Below are 18737 nucleotides of genomic sequence, written 5' to 3'. Positions count from 1 at the left end.
TTATACTTCAGTAATGGATGCATGTGTTCTTTGGCAAAATTGTGAGCGAGCCCAATTTCTTGGCTAAGAAGCAACCTTGCAAACAAATGGTCACATGAAGCTTTACTGTTGGCATGAAGCAGGACTAATGGTAGCGCTCACCTTTTCTTCAACAGACAAGCATTTTTCCAGATGCCCCAAGCAGTTGGAAAGGGGGTTAATCAGAGAAAAATAACTTTAATCTTTTTTCCCTTATTTTGGTCTGTATTTATGGAATCCCTTTTTCACTGGTCACACCAGGCCATCCTCCAAAAGTCTTACTCCCTCACCATGGGTGTAGATTGACTCATACCTGCTTACTGCCATTCCTGAGCAAGCTCTACACTGGTGGTGATGTCCTTATCCCGCAGCTGAATCAACTTTGGGAGATAGTCCTGGCATTTGCTGGATTTTCTTGGGTGCCCTGAAGCCTTCTTCACTTAAAGTTTGTAAGGTCACTAAAGGAAATTACTTTAATTTTCATGGCAAATAGGGAATTTGCAATTCATCTAATCACTATAACATTCATACATGCAAATTGCTATAAAAAAAACAATAATAATAAGTCAGCACTGCAGATTTTAAGAAAATCAATGTCATTCTCAAAACATTTTGCCACTGGTGTACAGAAAGATGTTATACTGTAAAGGCAGGGTGGGATGTTAAATGATGAATCAATGTACGGCACTGACAGTTTCTCTGTCTCTGCCTCCAGCTGTTCAAAGTGATGTGATAAACAGCTGGTAACCATTGTACATTTTCAAATAAACAACCACTGCAAGAATTAAATGCTGAAATATATAATTAAATGTCATAGTGTATTTCATTATTTAATTTATCTACTTAGGAATTGGTGGCTGCAAAAAAGAAAAAGAAAAAAGAAGGCTCTGAGTCTACACACAAACATTCACAATACACAGCATTTTGAGAAAAAACTGAATTATGGGGACATGTGCGTAATTGTGGGGACAGGTGACGGTCAGCCAATCAAATGCTGTGAAATATACACTGGTGTGAATTATTCATGAAGTGGTGCATTACAAGGACCTTCCACAGGGGGCGTCATCAAATACACAAAAATACACACATTCACGTATTTATGGTTTACAAGGACATTGGCTAAAACTTTGGATTTAAGCCTTCTACACCCCTAGGAGCACTTCTGCATTGAATGAATTATGAGGACATGGGCTGTGTCCTCATAATTCAAAATGTCCTCGCAGTGTTGCGTGTATTCAGGTGACATGTCCTCATAATACACAAAGGCAAACACACACACACACACACACACACACACACACACACACACACACACACACACACACACACACACAATACAAGCACCTTATGTAAACGTGATGAAATTAAAGCCTCCTAATAATACATTATCATACAGAATCATATTTTCCTGGTCTTGTGTCCACAATGGTGATGGATATTGTCACACTGTAGAGAATGGCATGTGAAAGACATAAGGCAGCGTTTCCTCACCCATTTTTAAAGAAGTCTGATGCAACGTTGCTTCAAGTGGTAGAACTTCAAGTGTTACATTTATTTCGTAAAGCAACCAGATCTGTGATGTAGCTGACTTCCTGTTGCGTAAACCAAACAGTCACTATGACCCTGAAGATTTTTTTTTACTTGAGAAAACACTCAAGTATTATTTTAATGGAGAAGTCACATCACTGTGCACTTATTCATGTACATTACGGAAATTGTTGTAAAGTGCAATTAGAGTTTGTAAATGATCATTTTGTTTAATACTGAAATGGTCGTCACTGATCCTGAGGATGACCTTCAGGGTGTTTACAGAGCTAGCAGGATTTCTTCACAACTCATCAATCCTCTCAGTACATTATCGATGCAGTATAATGACCTGTCATAATTAATATTGCAGATATAGTTTATTTTTTATTTATTTTTATTTATGTCTTTATTAGGGATTTATTCTGGGATATTTCTGAAATATTTTTTCCCGGTGTCAGAGTATCTGTAATATAGTTGCACCCGAAACAACTAAATATGATATGAATCTCATGAAATGTGTACTGTTGATAGTTGATATCCTTCTATTCTGATGGAAAGATTAGCTATTCATTCAGATACAATTGCTGCAGTCACTGCTTCTGCTGATTTTGCTCAGATCCACTCATTGACTATATTGTACCGAGATGCGTCTGATTCTAGATTTCTACCACCCTACTGCAGTAGTGGCGTAACATTGCTTCATTATGACGCGTTTACATAGAGGGGGGGGGGGGGGGGGAGGAGTCGATGAGGTCAGATGACGACTGCATCTGCTATTTGCGGCAACCGTCGGGAGCTTTCCTCTGCACAGGGCGGTCGCTGGGGGAGGACTTATGAGAGTGGTCACTTTGGAAGGCGGTCCCACAGCGTCCAATTTGCACACAAGCGGGGCCCGAGCTGGTTCATGCGAGGATAGAGACCATCCCAAGCTGAACTTCACCGTTACAAATAGGCGCCAGCGCTCTTCCAAGTAGAGCAGAGTGAAGAACAGCACGGCTGATAATATTAAGTAACAAAACAGAACAGAGAGCATCTGCAGCGAGCAAGCGCATCTTCTTCCTGAACCGGCACTGAACTCCCATCACAGGTATTATTGTTATTATTATTATTATTTAAACTCTCATTGTGATGTATTTGATTTAATTTAATATTTTAGTTCTTCATCTGTTCTTCTATTTTGTGGATGTAATGTTTCCGGTTAAATAAAAGAAAGAAAGAAAGAAAGAAAAAAATTGGTTGCGTAAGTAGTGTTCTGTGTTAGCTGATAACATCGTAATATCAATTTATAAATTGGACTGAGGCGAAATGCTGTAGTCTGTTCTCGTCTGGACACACTGGAGGGGGGATCAGACTGTTCCCGTCAGAAGTGGGTCGGTCGTCCTTTTGGCCGAAGACCGGAATTCATGTCTATTTAAAGGGCGCTGTTCAATGCAGCTAGGAGGGAGAGACGTGTACGCTTTCTAAAAGTATTCTGTTTATGGGTGAAGCGAAATGAAAATGTAGGTCAAAGTCGTGTGACAATTAAACATTAAAAAAAAGTGTTACATTAGCTTAGTATTGTTGTTAACATCAGGTGTTACGACATATTGGTCACATATTACGGTACAAGTTGCTCCAGTTTCACGGGAATAGTGTAATAGGGTTACATAATATTGTGTCGTAATGGCTGTTGCGTAACCATTAAATCCCTCCATTGTGTCTCTCTCGCCACTAGGTAGCACTGTTGCTGCGGTTTCACTCCAACTCAACCTGAGATTTGACTTCCTCGCAATGTATGAGGAGGTATCCCAGGAGATGAGGGTGCAGCAGGATGTAGCAATGCTCCACCCACTGGAGTCCTCAGGAGAAGGAGAGCGGGCACCTCTGGCCTTCCCGGACGACACCTTGTCCGCCCTGACCTCCAGCAACCTGTTGGCCCGCTCCCTGCTGGGCCGCACCGCCGCCGTCAAGCGCAAAGAAAGTCCCTCGTCCAGCATCCGCCGCAAGCGTGAGTTCATCCCACTTGAGAAGAAGGACGAAGGCTACTGGGACAAGAGGAAGAAGAATAACGAGGCGGCCAAGCGTTCGCGGGAGAAGCGTCGCGTCAACGACATGGTGTTGGAGAGTCGCGTGCTGGCCCTGCTGGAGGAGAACGCTCGCCTCAGGGCCGAGCTGTTGGCTCTCAAGTTCCGATTTGGTTTGGTGAAAGACCCGTCCAATGCGTCCATCCTGCCCCTCTCTGCTGCGGCTCCTCCGTACAGTCCTCCGAGCGTAACGCCGCACTATTACCTCCTCAACTCCTCATCATCACTCACTAATCACCAAACAGGTCAGCCGAGCGGGCGGGGCTCCAGAGACGGCGGCAACCTGTCCGAAGACTCTGGGTTTTCCACTCCAGGCGGGTCCAGCGTCGGAAGCCCCGTCTACTTTGAAGACCGGCTTAGTGACCATGAGAAATCCTCTCCACACAGAGCAGAGGAGATTACCTTGGACCTCTACCACTCCTCTGCTGATGCCCACCACAAGGTGTACCAGGTCGAGCCTATGAAGAACCTCCCTCATAAGCTGCGTTTCAAGACGGCCAGTAACGGCGAGGCGAGCGATGCGGCAGGTGATCCCAAAAGCACTCGACGCAGCCCAGCACCTCCCCCGGTAGAGGCGCCGCGAGATACCCCGAAAGGCCAAGAACTGATTCGGGGCGAGACAGGAGAGGCGCATTCGGGCCCGTGGCTTCCTCTGCGGGGCGATGGGGGCAGGAGAGGGGGACAGTCGCCCCAGTCTGTCCCCTCGCCACCAAACTTCAGCTTGCAAGGACACACAGAGGTCAAGTTTCAGCATGAGAACAACTACCTGAAGACTCAGCTGAGCTCTTTGAGCAAGGATGTGGCTCAGCTGAAGAAACTTTTCACAGAGCAGCTCATGGCCAACGCCAACTAAGAAGCACTCTTCCACAATTAAACGTCGCTGAAAGAGAACATTTACTCTTTGAAGTGAAACCTCTAACAATGTGATGTATTTTGTTTTTCGAATACAGCATTATTTTGTAAATGTCTATATATATATTCCTCTTGTTGTCTGCTGTTTAGGTTGCACGCCTCAGGCATGGAGCTTCCTTTTTTTTTGTCAGATGTACAACGTTCTCCCGTTATTCGTGGTGGTTTAAAGTAATACTGAGATTGCTTAAATAGGCGAGTTTTACCGCGAATAACCACAAGTTTGCGAATGCCGGGAGTTCACTGTACAAATTCATCTCTATAATCCAACACACTGTGACAAGTAAAGACTGCTTCTAACATCACAACCTCAAACATTTTCAGCAACACGTGGTAAGTGAAAGTGTTTGGAGTTCTGAAAATCTTTGCACTGTTGTTGGGGCAAGTCAGCTCAATCATCGTCAACAAATAGCAGATGGGATGGTAGCACGTACTCAACATCGAGTTCAACTAATAAAAATTCAAGAATCTCAAGTTTCCTTCAATGTGTCCGTTGATGTTTATCGACACACCATGTGTTTATTTTCATGTAAAGCAGTCGAACACTGTTACTGTCTGTTGTTTGTCCACTTCTCTAAGTTTGAATGGTGTCTGTATATTTTCAATGAAAATAAACATTTGATAAAGTCACTAGAAGTGTGTTATTATGTTTGGGACTTTTTAGTCATTCAAGTCCGTCCACTGTGTTGTAAACGGAAGAAGCAGGGCGTAACACTTGTTGTCTCACTCTGCATCTTATCTCCAGTTTCAAAACAGCAAAAAAATGTTAGGTAAAGTTGCATATGCAAATTACAAAGTCTATAGCAAAACGGGTTATCTCTGGGATGTGGTATTGAGCCAAGTGTCCATCCAAAGCTGAGTCATGCTGAAATCCGTTTGTCATCCTCATCACATAAAGCAGCAAAGCCATATGGCTCTACTCGTTTCCGGGGTGAGTTGTCTTTACTTTTCTTTTCCAGCAGGGGGCAGAGAAGACAATAGCATCGGGGGTCACTGCCTCGTCCTGATCCTTTTGTTCTTATATTAGCAAGTTAGTTGGTGTGGTGATGAGTTAAATTTAGTATCTCCGGATGTGTATTTTTGTTCGTTTGATTATATCCATACAAGACAAGGTTAATTAAAAGATGGTCTGATTAAATCGGATCTAATTTCAATGCTTTCTGTACAGCTCATTCTCACTGGGTCTTTGGGCAAGAAGCACGGGAAAATCCTCAACACATACAAAAAAACAAAAACAAAAATCACCGGGGAACATTATTTCCTCAATATGGATGTAAATGTATCCACAATTGTCATACACTTGAAAGCTATATTGTCTGTCAAAATAAATTGCACAATCTTGTGGGGCAATCAAAGTAAAAAAAAACAAAAAAAACACGATGATGTATGCGACAAATACTGCAGGTGTGGAGCAGGATGTAGAAAGGAATGTGATTTAATGAAGCCACTGCAATATGTTACTACTCACATCTACGTAACTCCCACAGTCCCCTCTTTCCTCCAATCTGTTGCCCCCACCACTACCGTCCTTTTTTCAGTGAAAGGATAAAGCCTGTTGCTAGGCAGGCAGTGCGACAGTTGCCATGGGAACGCTTGCAGACAGAGCTGGGGGGCTGCTCGGGTGGGGATAAGGATGGGGTGCAAAAAGAAAGGGACGATGTAGAGACAGAGAGAGGGAATGTGTGTTTTTATGGGGGAGGGGCATCCATGCTTCAGCTCCTTCAGTGCTATTTGTCTGCTTCATCCATGGAGGGAAACAAAGAATAACACTTGAAGATGATCCCTTAAAAAAAAAAACTGGAGAGTTGAGCTGGAAACTGTAGCACCAGGTGAAAACCTATGCCAAACTCCACTTAGGAAGACCAGAGTCGAGATTTGAACCCCAAACTTTAACATTGTGAGTCTGGTTAATATTGTGTTTGTGGAATGTGAGTTAAGCAGCAAAATCCACCTGTTTTTCTGCATCTCAGGGGACGACGGCCTTTTTGTCACTTGCTGTTGATCTAAAATGACATCACAGTTGCTCAGGGCTCAGGTAATGACCAATAACCTGTTTTCTGAAGCTGACCGTGATTGGTTGATACCTGAGCCCCTAGCAACTGTGATCTCATTTTAAGTCGACAGCAAGTGGCAAAATGGTTGCCCTCTGAAATGGATAAAAATGGCTGGATTTTACTTCTTAACTCATATTCCACATACGCAATATTAATCAGAATGTCATGTTTAGATTAGTGAGGGTCAAGAAAATGTTGGTGTTGACTTCCCCTTTAAATGAAAATTGCGAAAGGATGCTGTTGCACATGATTTGGCAAGTCACTTTATTTATGCATGATGCGTGAAATAGTCCAATGCCTTGCGAAAGGAATGACCTCTGACAAAATATGCAGAGTTTCAACTGACGGTTTCCTGCCATTGTTTAAGAAGAAGAACTGTGCCTTCCGCAGTGAAATACTCCTGACGGAAAAATACAACTGAAGTTGTGGTTTGTTGTTATTTTTTTTCTGTCATCAAATGACACAAACCATCCACAGAATTACAAGTGCTATAGTAGAAGAGTGGTTAAGATATTTAAAATATAATAATAATAATAATAATGATGATGATAATAATAATAATAATAATACAACATACAGTATTTTGCAAAAACAGCTAAATTATTTATTTGTGATGGTTTTGTTGGATAAAATCCATCTCATTATAGAAATGAATCTAATTGTTGATGATTAAAAACACTACTCTCTTTTGCTGACTACTTGGAAAAATGAACAAAAACATCATATGTTGAATAATTTGGAACACAGTGTGCTGACGAAGGCAACAAACACGGGCACAGTCTTCCAGACTACAAATGTTCAGATGCCCAAAGCAAAAAAGTCGCCAACTCACAAGCAAACTGTCGTCCTCACATTGTCCAGTTCAAATATGCTCTGTGTTAACAAAGCAGTTTGTTCTCAACCCAATACGCTGAGCCGATGCCGCCCCCGCAGTGTAGCTATGTTTGATAGCCAGTCAACTATTTGGGATGCCTCAAAGTCCAACTCCTCATTTACTCAAAGTGGAGTTGTTGCAGCCTAACAAAATCGTTTGACACTCTTTGTGTGAGGGATTTCCACATTTCCTGCCTGCCAGCATGTTAATTAAACATTCCTGCTTGTAATGAAGCTGAATCACATCAGCTTCAATAGCAGCCGGGTTATTCAACACTTTGGAGCAAAATAAACACTCGGGAAAAGACAGAACGTGTAATTCCTACTTGGATTAGCCTTGGGAAAGTCTTTGGTAAATGGGACATTGAGTTTATGTTACCTCTGCCAAGTACAACAGAGGTTATAGGTCAAGTACGACCCCATTCATTTTATTCAGCAGATATGCCACTTGGCTCTTTCCATCTTAGTTGTAGCTCATGCCAAAGGAGATAGATGGTGTTGAGGTCAGGGTTCTCAAGTTCTTCCACACCAAAGTCAAGTCAAGTTATGCATGGTCACACATACTGCAAGTTGTATGTCTAATAAATATTAGGGCTGGGTTTAAAAAATTGAATACTCAATATTGAATAGATTTTCCTTTTGAAACCCGATATCGATTCATAAAACCATGAATCAATTATTTTATGTATCTCTTTTTCCATAAATTTTAAAGGCCGATTTTTTTTCCATCTTAGTGTTTTCTTGAAATTTACTGTTCACATGAATTTAAAAGTATTTTCTTACATTTATGAAAGACCTGACTCATTGCACTTTAAGACAATTCAGAATCTTTTTAATTTATATTTACAATTATTGAATTAGATTATGGAAATATTTTCATCTCATCCTTGCTGATGTCAATGTTTGTGTAATTTAAGTGATTATATATAACACCTGTTGCTTTCATCAATAAACTAAATCATTTGACCAGGTACTGACTCTGCAAAATTTACCTTGGAATTTAATATTTGTGGAATTGTTATCATGTCCTTGACATTTAAGAAGAATTGATGTGCTATAATCAATCAAAAAAGGGTGGATTGAAGTGAACAGAATCGAATCGGGGAAAATCGAATCAAACTGAACTCTTAATCTAAATCGAATCGATTAGAGTGAAACGACTTGCATCCTGAAGTCAAGTGCATTTGGTACATGGACATTCAGTGGGTATTTACTTGGCTTAACCTACCTTAATATTATTTAAAAATGCAATATTATAGTTCTGAATCAATATTTATGTAATTACATGACAATAATACATCATACTCACCGGGGATACTAAATGTAAACAATAATGACTTAATCTGTGCAGAATGTTTTGCTAAAGGTGGCAGTAACAAGTTTTGCCCTGACCAATCATTAACACTACAGAAAAATATGGAACTGATTGGTTCAAGAGTCCCATTGCTACACTTGTATCAGTCAGCAATACTGATTCTGACGGCAGCGGGCAGATTAGATTAACACATACGGGCTGAACTGCGCTCGGACAAAAAAATGTCATCATAATAATATGGAGTAAATTAACACAACTGTAGACATGATCTAGTGTGGGTATGTACAACCTTAGTTTGGTGATGCAATTGGCTGTTAAAAAGTCATTGCGGGAGTCACCTGAAGTCCGGTTTAAATCAAATGGGTGTTAAAACAAACACTACATGTGCACTCCTTTGCCTCCATCACGCTGCTTTCTCTGACTTCCACATCAATTTCCCATTATTCTATTCATAAGCACGTTTGACGTATGTAAACTCATTGAGGCTATCATGCAGTCTGGACTGACAGCTTTTGAAGCCTGTAGCCCCGCCCCTTACATCCTCTCACCCCGCCCCTTCGATCCCTCCTGCAACGGGATTCGTAGGCACGGGGAGATGGGAGGGGGCAGAACCAGCAGAGAAACAAAAAAACGTGACGAGGCGCCCAAAGCGTCCTGTTATGCAACAACTGACCTACTAACATACATTTAGACACAGAGAGAAGGGGAAATCGAGAGAGGGAGGAATTGGAGCAAACATGACATGAGCAAAGCACGAAAAACAAGATCCACTGTGCTCACGCTCCTCCTATATACCTGAACTGAACGGAGAGCTGGACTTTTGCAAATTGGCGGATGGTGTGTGTTTAAGAGTATGAGGCGACAGCACACACCTAACGGATTTGTGCCCACCGTGGATTCTATAATCTAGGCAATTTGGTGAGTTGGTTGGCTATTTTCAGTTATTTCTCGATCTCAGCATGTGATTTGTCAAGTAGAATGATTACCATTGGGTGCTCATTTGGACTTAGGTAACAATTTTCTCAATGTCAATTACTGTACATGAGAATCTGCGCGTGAGAGAGAAAAGAGCTATATGGAGGTTACGCCTGTGGGGTGAACGTGTTTTTTTGTTTTTTTACATTATTTTATTTATTTTATATTCAGCTATTTGGATCCTTGATCATATCTGTTTTGTCTCTGAATCCATAACTCACGTGTGCAGGTACAGTGCATAGGATAAAAATACTAATATACAAATACATACAGTAAAAATATAATAATAATACTTTTATTATTATTATTATTATTATTATTATTATTATTATTATTATTATCATTATTATTATATTTGCATTTAAGCCTTCTTTCCATATTTGTTGTATGATGCGCTAAGTTTCTGAGAATCTACCTATTTGGACTCATTTGGACTATTTGTGGGTTAGTAGGCTAGTTGGTGCAGACAAGTCGAGCAGTCGGCTCCGCGGCCACCCTTCTCCGTGTCACGTGTAGCTGCTTCTTTGTAAAGGTTAACGCGACTGTGCGGTCCTCCTGCTTAACCCTTCAGTCCCAGCTCAAGAAGCCGCAAACACACACCGGGAAGCGCAAAGTCAGACACGATCGAGCCAGCCACGAGTGCCTCGTATTTTCGTTTGGATACTGATTTTCATTTTTGTTTTTATGGGAGCCTTCCCCCCCAAAAGAAAAATAGACAGATAGAAGAATGGTGAAGTTAACCGGATTTGGTGACTGCAAGGTGAGGCGTGGAACATCTGGATCAAATGTGGTTCAGAGGAGGGTCAGTGTAATAGGTTATCACGTTACGCCAAGTTTATTTGTATTTGTTTGTGCTGTAGTTTACAATGGATGCATGTAGTTGATGAACTGAGGATCCAACTAAATATGCATGAATGTGGTTTGTCAGACAGAACAACAAAGAAGGGACTTGTCATAATGGAGAAACAGAAACTAAAACGTTTAATTATCTCTGAAAATTTAAGATGATGTCAAACAGATAATACAAAAAAAAAACAATGGGCATTGTTACAAAAGTTTTATTTATTATTACTATTATTTATTTTTTTAAAGAAATTACAAAGCAGTGCTTATCGTTACCCCATTTGCCCTTGCTATTTAAAAAAAAATAGAAATGGCATTACTAAAGTCATCTTCTAAGGTACACAAAATTGTCTTAATCTGGCATGCACAATGAAAAGTCATCTGCTCTCCTATATGGGGAGAATATGATGGCACGTGAAACAATCTCACCAATTTGAAATCTGCCTATTTAGACACAGAGATACATAAATAAATGAATGGATCGATCAATGACAATAGATTTTTCAATAAATTGGCTTATTATACAATTAGGGGAAACTGATGGTCTGTGCTGTCTGCGTTTGTACTCTGTGGCGAGGACACTGCCAATTGGGTGGCGTACAGTGGGTCTCCATGCCAGCTATAAATGTAGGTCACCTCACTCCTGTGGGAGGGGGCGGCGGTGAGGTGAGGCGCAAAAGCAAGGCATGGTAGTGCGGCACTGTCAGAACGACACAATAGAATCCTCACCAGTCATAATAACAGAAGTGGGCATTTAGTTCAAAATCCCCATGCACATGTGAAACTTTTACTAAAAGTCAACTATATTTACGAATGATGCTTGTTGTCCACATTATGAGCAAAAGCCAGTTCAAGAAGTGTGCGACAAGTTCATTGTCTTGGTTTCCCAGCATATGTAAGATGATAAAAGATGAGTGCTGTGCTTTGTTATTGCTTTCTGGTTGTTGCTGCAAGCGCAGGCGAATTACAGCGTTTAGTAGGCCAAGGGAGCACATGTGACTGGTGAAACACATGGACTGAGTCACTCGGCTTTTTTCCCTTTTCCAGAAAGAGAGGGATGATATGGCTGTGTGTTCTTGGAACAAGGATCCAGTTTCGATAGGACTCCACCTTGCTGGCAGGCTTTCAGATTCTTGAACCCCCGCCTCCATTTCTCCATGTTTTTTAAGTGGATAAAGTCTGCACCCAGATTTGGAATTCACAAAGACCCCACCCATGCCATCACCCCCCCCCCCTCTCCATTTCACACCACGTGCCGTACACTGAACCCCCTCCTCTGTTTCATCATCCTCTTCTTTTGGGGCATGTGCCTTTTATTTTAAGCCTGCTCCTATTTCCTGAAATGCTCCACAGCAACACGTGCGAGGGTTGAACTCAATCCACTGTTTCCAGTACACATTTAGAGTCAGTCTTGCGGTCTGGCGAACGAGTTGGACTCGGAATTATTATTTTTTTTGTACTGTTCTATCGTTCCACAAGTGCCACAGCAGAGATGACACGTGATGTGTATGATGAATTGGAAGGAGTAATCTAGGTCATGGACATGTATTTAGATCAGCAGATCAGGTTTGCTTGCTTGAGCCTTATATTTGTGTAATTGAGTCATAAATGCCAGTTAGCCATGCAAATGAAATAGCCGCATTCATTTGCCTGTCACAAAAGAGTGTGAGAGAAGAGAAAAATAAAGGAAGAGCTTCAGCGGCAACTCTGAGACTCGCTAATGTAACTCATCTCAGAAGGTGATGTCACCCACTGACCTTTTAAATAGTGAACTAATCATCTGCTTTTGACAATATCAGAGTTGAATGTTGAGCCTCTGATTACTGATGTGATTGGCTGCCCCCTTTTTCACCAGGGGTGACACATTCCTTCTGCTGATGCAATAGCAACATTGTTGCAGTCACCACTGGTATCCCCGTATCGAGCGGCCACCTCATCCTTTGTTACAATTCTCCGACTTTGATTCATTTCTTTGTCTGCACTTGCTTGCTCCCTCCTCTTTGTTAACAGCCCACCATGCTATAATTCTGCACGCTCTTCCCCCCCCCCCCCCAAGTCTCCCATCACTTTTTGTCTTTCTTCCGATCTCTGGCTCCTCCGTCAGGGCTTCGTCTCGCCGCAGTTCTGGTGACCTAGATACTGTACCGTGGAGGCAAATGGACTTTCTGGGTCAGTGGGACACATTGTGCAACGTGTCTCTTCCCATTTTGTCTCACTGCCGCCACACGTCAAAGGCTCAAAGCATTACGCCACGCAACAGACAAAAAAAAATTCCAGTCCAAACCAGAACGACATGGGAGCAAATATGCTGGCTCGAGCCTGTTTTGACCGAGTCTGGCTTTGAGGCTTAACAAGAAAATATGGACAGTATATGATGTATTCATGTCATGGCCGTTAATATTTCTAATGTTACATAATGGTGTCGGTTGAAATTACTTTTTAGACAGTGTCATACTAATGCAACGTAACCTAGAAAAGCAGATGTGGATTAACACACACAGCACCCAATAAAAGAAAATCTTCATCAAAACTCAGACCACCCTCATGTTGTAGCAAATGTTATCAAGCTTTGTTTCCCGGGGCCCTTGACCTATATTTATCAATGTCTCACATCCCAGCTCACCCTCCCAACACACACAATTCTCCCTCAAAACCTCATGCCCCCGGTCTCGGCCTCTTTTTCCATGACCTGCAGCACTGACTGCTTGCCTTTGTTTTCCTTATCTGCTCTCCCTGCATCATTGATTTGGCATTGAGTTGTTTTGGTGAAGAATGCTGCCACATTCCTCTGCGGCTGAATGCATGAGGGGGTTCGCTATTTTCAGGAGTGTTTACACATGGGGATTCTCCCTGGAAAAGGCAGTGGGGCTGTTCCTGCAGAATAGAGAAAGACTACTGATTGATTCACCCTTTGGCCCACTTATACGGAACCTTCAATTTGAGTTTTCATCTTATGATGCAGTGGTTTTACACTATTTAATTCATGTATTTGCCTCCGGTCCCATTGATGCATATCACAAAAGCTCACATGGGTTGCTAGATAAAAATGGGATCACTAGTCATGCAATCAACCCAGTGACTAGATTACATCACATAAGTCAACATGCCAGGCTAAGGGTCAAGGGTCATAGGCTTCTAGACAGAGCAGATCAATAGACGAGCACAGAGGTCAGACAGTATGGTTGCCATGAGAGACCGCCAGAAATACAAAAGCAAAAGGGCCTTTTAGCACTATGCAAGTGGAACACAAAAAGGAGAGCCTTAACATGACATCATTTGGACTCTTTTATGTAAATCTGTCAGTTGACCAAAATGATCATATCTTTTTTTTCCGGTTTGTTTTTGTCTCTGCAGCTTTTAATCTTGACATCAACAAGAGAGAGAGAGAACAGACAACGAGGGGAAAGAGGGCAAGATTCCCCAAGAGACTGGCACACTGAGGTAGATTGGCAGACCCACGTGCTGCTGTTTGCATGCAGATCTGGAACACACATTTAACGGCTTTACTCAGCGTGCCATTATGATGCCAAAACTAAACACGTTTTCTTTTCTTTCAACTCCAGATTCAGTGTCTCAACCAGGAGTCGGAAATACCAGTATCAACACTGAACCCGAAGCTACGAGTGGATAAATGAACTTACAGTCAATAGATTGAAGGAGTTTCGAAAGGTGTTCCATCACCTTGATTGCTGACCTGTTGTTTTGTCTACACTTCAAACTGGCTACGAGCAGATGAGAATGGAAAGTCTGACTGCAGCCCTCAAAAACTCAGGAAGTGACTTAAACTGCCTTGAGACCTTCACTGGTTATGAAGAGCCTATGACCCCTCTCCAAGGGGCGCCGCCTCGCATGGGCCGCATCCTCAAACCCAAACCCAATATGAACTGCAGGCGAAAACGTGAATTCATTTCCGATGAGAAGAAAGATGCTTCTTATTGGGAGAAACGGCGCAAGAACAACGAGGCAGCTAAGCGCTCCCGTGAGAAACGCCGTCTTAACGATATGGTTTTGGAGAACCGTGTCATTGCACTGAACGATGAAAATGTGAGGCTCAAAACAGAGTTGCTCCAGTTGAAGCTACGCTTCGGCCTTATAAGCACCGCCTCCTACATCGAAAAGAGCCAACAGATTGAGGGAAGCAACGGCACAGGAAATGGCGGTTCCTCTTCTTCATCATCCTCTCAGTACTACTCCAGCGGCTATTCCAGCAGTTCTCAGGTGATGATGAACTCGGACTCCTCCGAAACGGAGCAATCCGGGCTGGGCGAGGGCCACAGGCAGATGGCGAAATACTCGCCACGTGGTTCTCTGTCTGACATGTCTGACGACTCCTCCAGAGACAGCCCGGAGCCAATTCCCTTTGAGATCAAGCAGGAAGGCGACAGGCTGGAGATGGATATTACCAACGGCACCACCACTCAGATCATGTTTAACATCCATCGAGGTCTGGCATCTGTACCCACTCATCACCACCTCCAGCAGCATTCTCAGGAGATGGAGGCCGTTTATCACAGCCAGCAACAGCAGCAGCAGCAGCAGCAGCAGCAGCATCTTCACCAACAACAACCCCATCAGGAGCCTGTTTCCACCGTCAACAGCCAACTTGCCCCTCAACCACCTGCTGCCCAGAGGAGTGTCATTCTCTTTTGTCCTGTGGACAGCTTAGCACGGTCCCAGGATGCCAATGTGCAGAAGCAGAGCAAAAGTAGCAGTCCCCAGTCCTTTGCAGAGAACACGGAACCTTTAGACACCCCTTCATATGATCTCGCAGGCTGCCAAAATGAAGATGGACAGAGACAAGTGTACAAAACCTGCCAATCTCCCCTGCAGGAGCTGCAGGAGTCTCATTTGTCCAGAGAGTTTAGCCACAAACAAGTGGAGGAAGCCAGCCAATCGCATCTGTATCACCACCAGCCTCTTCGTACATACCTTTGTGCCCAAGACCAGGAGCCACCTGTTCTTAGCTTTGAAGGCAAGTTCCCGACTGATGCTTATTACCAAGGCCAATCAGGCTCATCTGGCAAAGACACATCATCCAGTGACGGAGATCCACGGAGCTCTGACAAAGACGCCTCCACTGATGACGATGAGTCTCCATCTTCGTCCTGTTCAGACAACTACCACAATCAACTTTTCAACAACATCCACGATCCGGCCTCCCCTCAAACCTCATCCCAGAGTTGCTTTCACACCCAGGGCCGAGACCCCCAGGGGGAGGTGAAGACCACGGCATTACCCCACAAACTCAGGCTTAAACATCGGGCCATAAACTCCGGGAGCAGTGGAGGCCATTGCTCTGGCCAAGAGTCCCCAATGACACCTCCCTCTGCCACGTCGCCACCCCTCCCTCAACATCCGTATTTATCCCTTTCACCGCAATCGAACATTCATAGAGAGAACCCGGCCGGTGGCGTGAATGAGGGGGAAGGCACAAGGAAACACAACGGCAAAAAGGAGGCAGGTGGACGGCGGAATAAGAGACGAGATTAGGTCATTTCAAATGTGATCACAGCTAAGCATTCTCCAGTGATACGCAGTAAATTCTGTAGAGTAAATTTGACTGTATTTTGGGTGTGACCAAATCGACTCAGTTTTAGAGTAGGCTAATATTTACACTTGGAAGAGAGTAAAATAAAGAAATGATCGAAGGTTGTGAGTTTGTTCCACAACCCTTGCATGACTTATTTTAAATTCTTTATTTAACTCTCCTCCCAGTGTAAATATTACTCTAAAACTGAGTCTATTTGGTCCCACTCTAAATAGACAAAATTTACTGTGTACGTGTTGTAAAGACAATCTTCCTGTCACCGTCCTGCCATAATGCCTTCGCCTATGATCGCCCTCTGATGCTCTTGGTACATGAAGCCTGCCTAGTGACCTCCAAGTCACCAAAAAGACTGGACTTTGTGACTTGTGGGACTGTATCATACTTGTATATAGTGTACAGACTTGTTGTTTCTTACATTCTCTCCATAGCAACAGAAGCACTTTTTTTAATGAGATGAGAGGAGGTATGGAACTACATTTCTTTCACAGCGTAAACACACACTCAAAGCACATTTGGATCCAAAAAGAATGTAAAACAATTTGCCTCAAGCTTTATCAGTACGAGAAATTTGCCGCATATCTGACTCACATCTTTGTCTGTTTATGCCTTAATTCAAATGAAATGCAAACACACTCTTGGGACGTTCCCTTGACCAAAGAAGCTCAAACACCATCAATACTACAAAACTCGAGTTCCATACCTCTTCCCTGATCCTACCTCTATGATCCATATTCTCCCCCTTACTTCATAAAAGATCTGCATCACCTTTATTTTTTAAGCACTTGTTTTGTATATTACTGTGATATATGAATATATGTATCTATTTTAAATCTATATTTTACAATACATTTAATACAAATGCAGCATACCTGCAACGACAAAGGATTTGGAAATGACCATCCTTTTACGGAATCGGAATGAAATTACTGTACAGCCACACTGTCAGCTCTTGCGACAGGACCCCCTCAAATCAAAATGCCTCTCTCTTGATTGTTAAGCTTTAGCATTAATCATTTGTTAATGACCTGTTTACACAGATATGGCTGTCCAGTTTGGAGAGCCACCAGCACTGAATGGAGAACATTTTGTTTTCTGGGGCGAGTGCCTCATTATAATGTTTGGATTTCTTAATCTGTAACCAGCCTTTAAATATGTGGTGGATCTCACCAGCTGCAGGCTATAAGCCTTTAGTTTATTTGAGCTTTATCAACCATATCTGTTGTCACCATTCACTGGCCCAATGTATTTATTTCCCTCTTCTCCACTTGCCCATCACTGTATAAAAAGCCCACATGAACATAGACAGAACGTGTACAGATCTAGACCTAAGATCCACTGCAGGCTTGAGTTTGAACTGCAATGCATGGAGTTCAAAACTGTGCTCACTGACGTTAAACAAGTGGTAATGACAAACATTTGGGTTCAAATTGGCCAAAGCACGGTTTGCATAATCACAATTCCATTCATCAAGTTTTAAAGTGGACTTTATATGGTTCCAATATCCAGTTCTCCATGTAGCTCTACTGCTCACTGAGTATGTATGTAGCCTGCACTGGATCCATGTGAAGCAGACGTATATGTACCATGTTTGGCTTTTTGACACTTGTGTATAAATGTAAAGTTCCCTCACCCGTGAACAACACTGTAATGTTTATTTAATCGGTTTTATACCCTTTATCCTTTCATCCTGGTGTTGTTCTGTTCCCTATACCGTGTCGTTTTTCCTATTGACTGTGATGACATGTATTTGACTCATACCGCCCCATGCCCACCCACCCTCTTTTCAGTGTGTATTAATCAGTAACGTTTGTGGTTTTGCTGATGATGGTTTTATAAAAAAGACACGGAGACAAAAGGAAACAGGCACAGATGGGTGGCACTTGATCCGGCTGGTCATTACTGTCTCTTCCTTTTGACATGAATATGTATGAAATAACACTAATGAAGATGGGAGCATTTCAAGATTGAAAAAGAAATAAAACAATGTTGAACCAATTGAAAGTCTTGAGGCTATTTCTGTTTTTCTTCTTTTAATTCACTCACATTTTTTTTTTTATAATCGATGGAAAATCTTAAAATGGAAGTCAAAACAAAAATAAAGAAATAATTAATAATAACAATAATAATATATTCTATGCACCCCGCTAGTCTATTGTATCTGTTGAATATTTATTAAGCAGCAAAAGCCACATGTTCTTATCCATCTCAGGGGTCGGCCATTTTGGCGCTTGCTGTTGGCAAAAAATGACATCACAATGGCTCAGGGGTTAGGTAATGACTAATCACAACTCACCTGTTTTCTGATTTGATTTATGATATGTCGTTACCTGAGACCTGAGGAATTTTGATATCATTTTCATTCGAGAGCAAGTGTCAAAATGGCCGCACTGCTTATTTCATATTCCACATAATGCAATATTAATATTAGAACATATTATTCTAACAAAAATGTAGGGGTTGTCTTCCCCTTTAAAAACAAGAGCTGTAAAGTCATCTTTTACTTAATGATGAATAACAAAATAATTGAAGAATACATTTTGAAGGATAAATTCTGACTTGACAACTTCAGGGGCGTTCCACTATAATTTGGCAAACACAAACTGTACATATAT

The 18737-nt window shown here is 42.2% G+C and overlaps 2 protein-coding genes across 3 annotated transcripts; both read left to right on the top strand.

Moving 5' to 3' along the window:
• Nucleotides 1-2328: 2328 nt before the first annotated feature.
• On the top strand, nt 2329-5147 carry nfil3-6 (nuclear factor, interleukin 3 regulated, member 6). Its single transcript, XM_086068302.1, has 2 exons — nt 2329-2632; nt 3260-5147. The coding sequence occupies exon 2, from the start codon at nt 3316-3318 to the stop codon at nt 4459-4461; it is 1146 nt and encodes a 381-aa protein (XP_085924428.1). The 5' UTR covers nt 2329-2632; nt 3260-3315; the 3' UTR covers nt 4462-5147.
• Nucleotides 5148-9412: 4265 nt separating this feature from the next.
• LOC147184330 (uncharacterized) lies at nt 9413-18120 on the top strand. 2 transcript variants are annotated; one of them, XM_086068279.1, is made up of 3 exons: nt 9413-9677; nt 13932-14018; nt 14141-18120. In XM_086068279.1, exon 3 carries the CDS (start codon nt 14310-14312, stop codon nt 16065-16067), a length of 1758 nt encoding a protein of 585 aa, XP_085924405.1. In that variant the 5' UTR covers nt 9413-9677; nt 13932-14018; nt 14141-14309; the 3' UTR covers nt 16068-18120. The 2 variants fall into 2 exon arrangements, with proteins under 2 accessions (XP_085924405.1, XP_085924413.1); XM_086068287.1 differs by lacking the exon at nt 9413-9677 and adding an exon at nt 10128-10494.
• The last annotated feature ends 617 nt before the right edge of the window (nt 18121-18737 follow it).

This window comes from Leptonotus elevatus, chromosome 1, assembly GCF_054856555.1.
Source record: "Leptonotus elevatus isolate MCC_2025b chromosome 1, RoL_Lele_1.0, whole genome shotgun sequence".
Taxonomy (NCBI): domain Eukaryota; kingdom Metazoa; phylum Chordata; class Actinopteri; order Syngnathiformes; family Syngnathidae; genus Leptonotus; species Leptonotus elevatus.
Note: the sequence above shows the minus strand (reverse complement) of the source record. Positions and strands in the feature narration are given on the sequence as shown.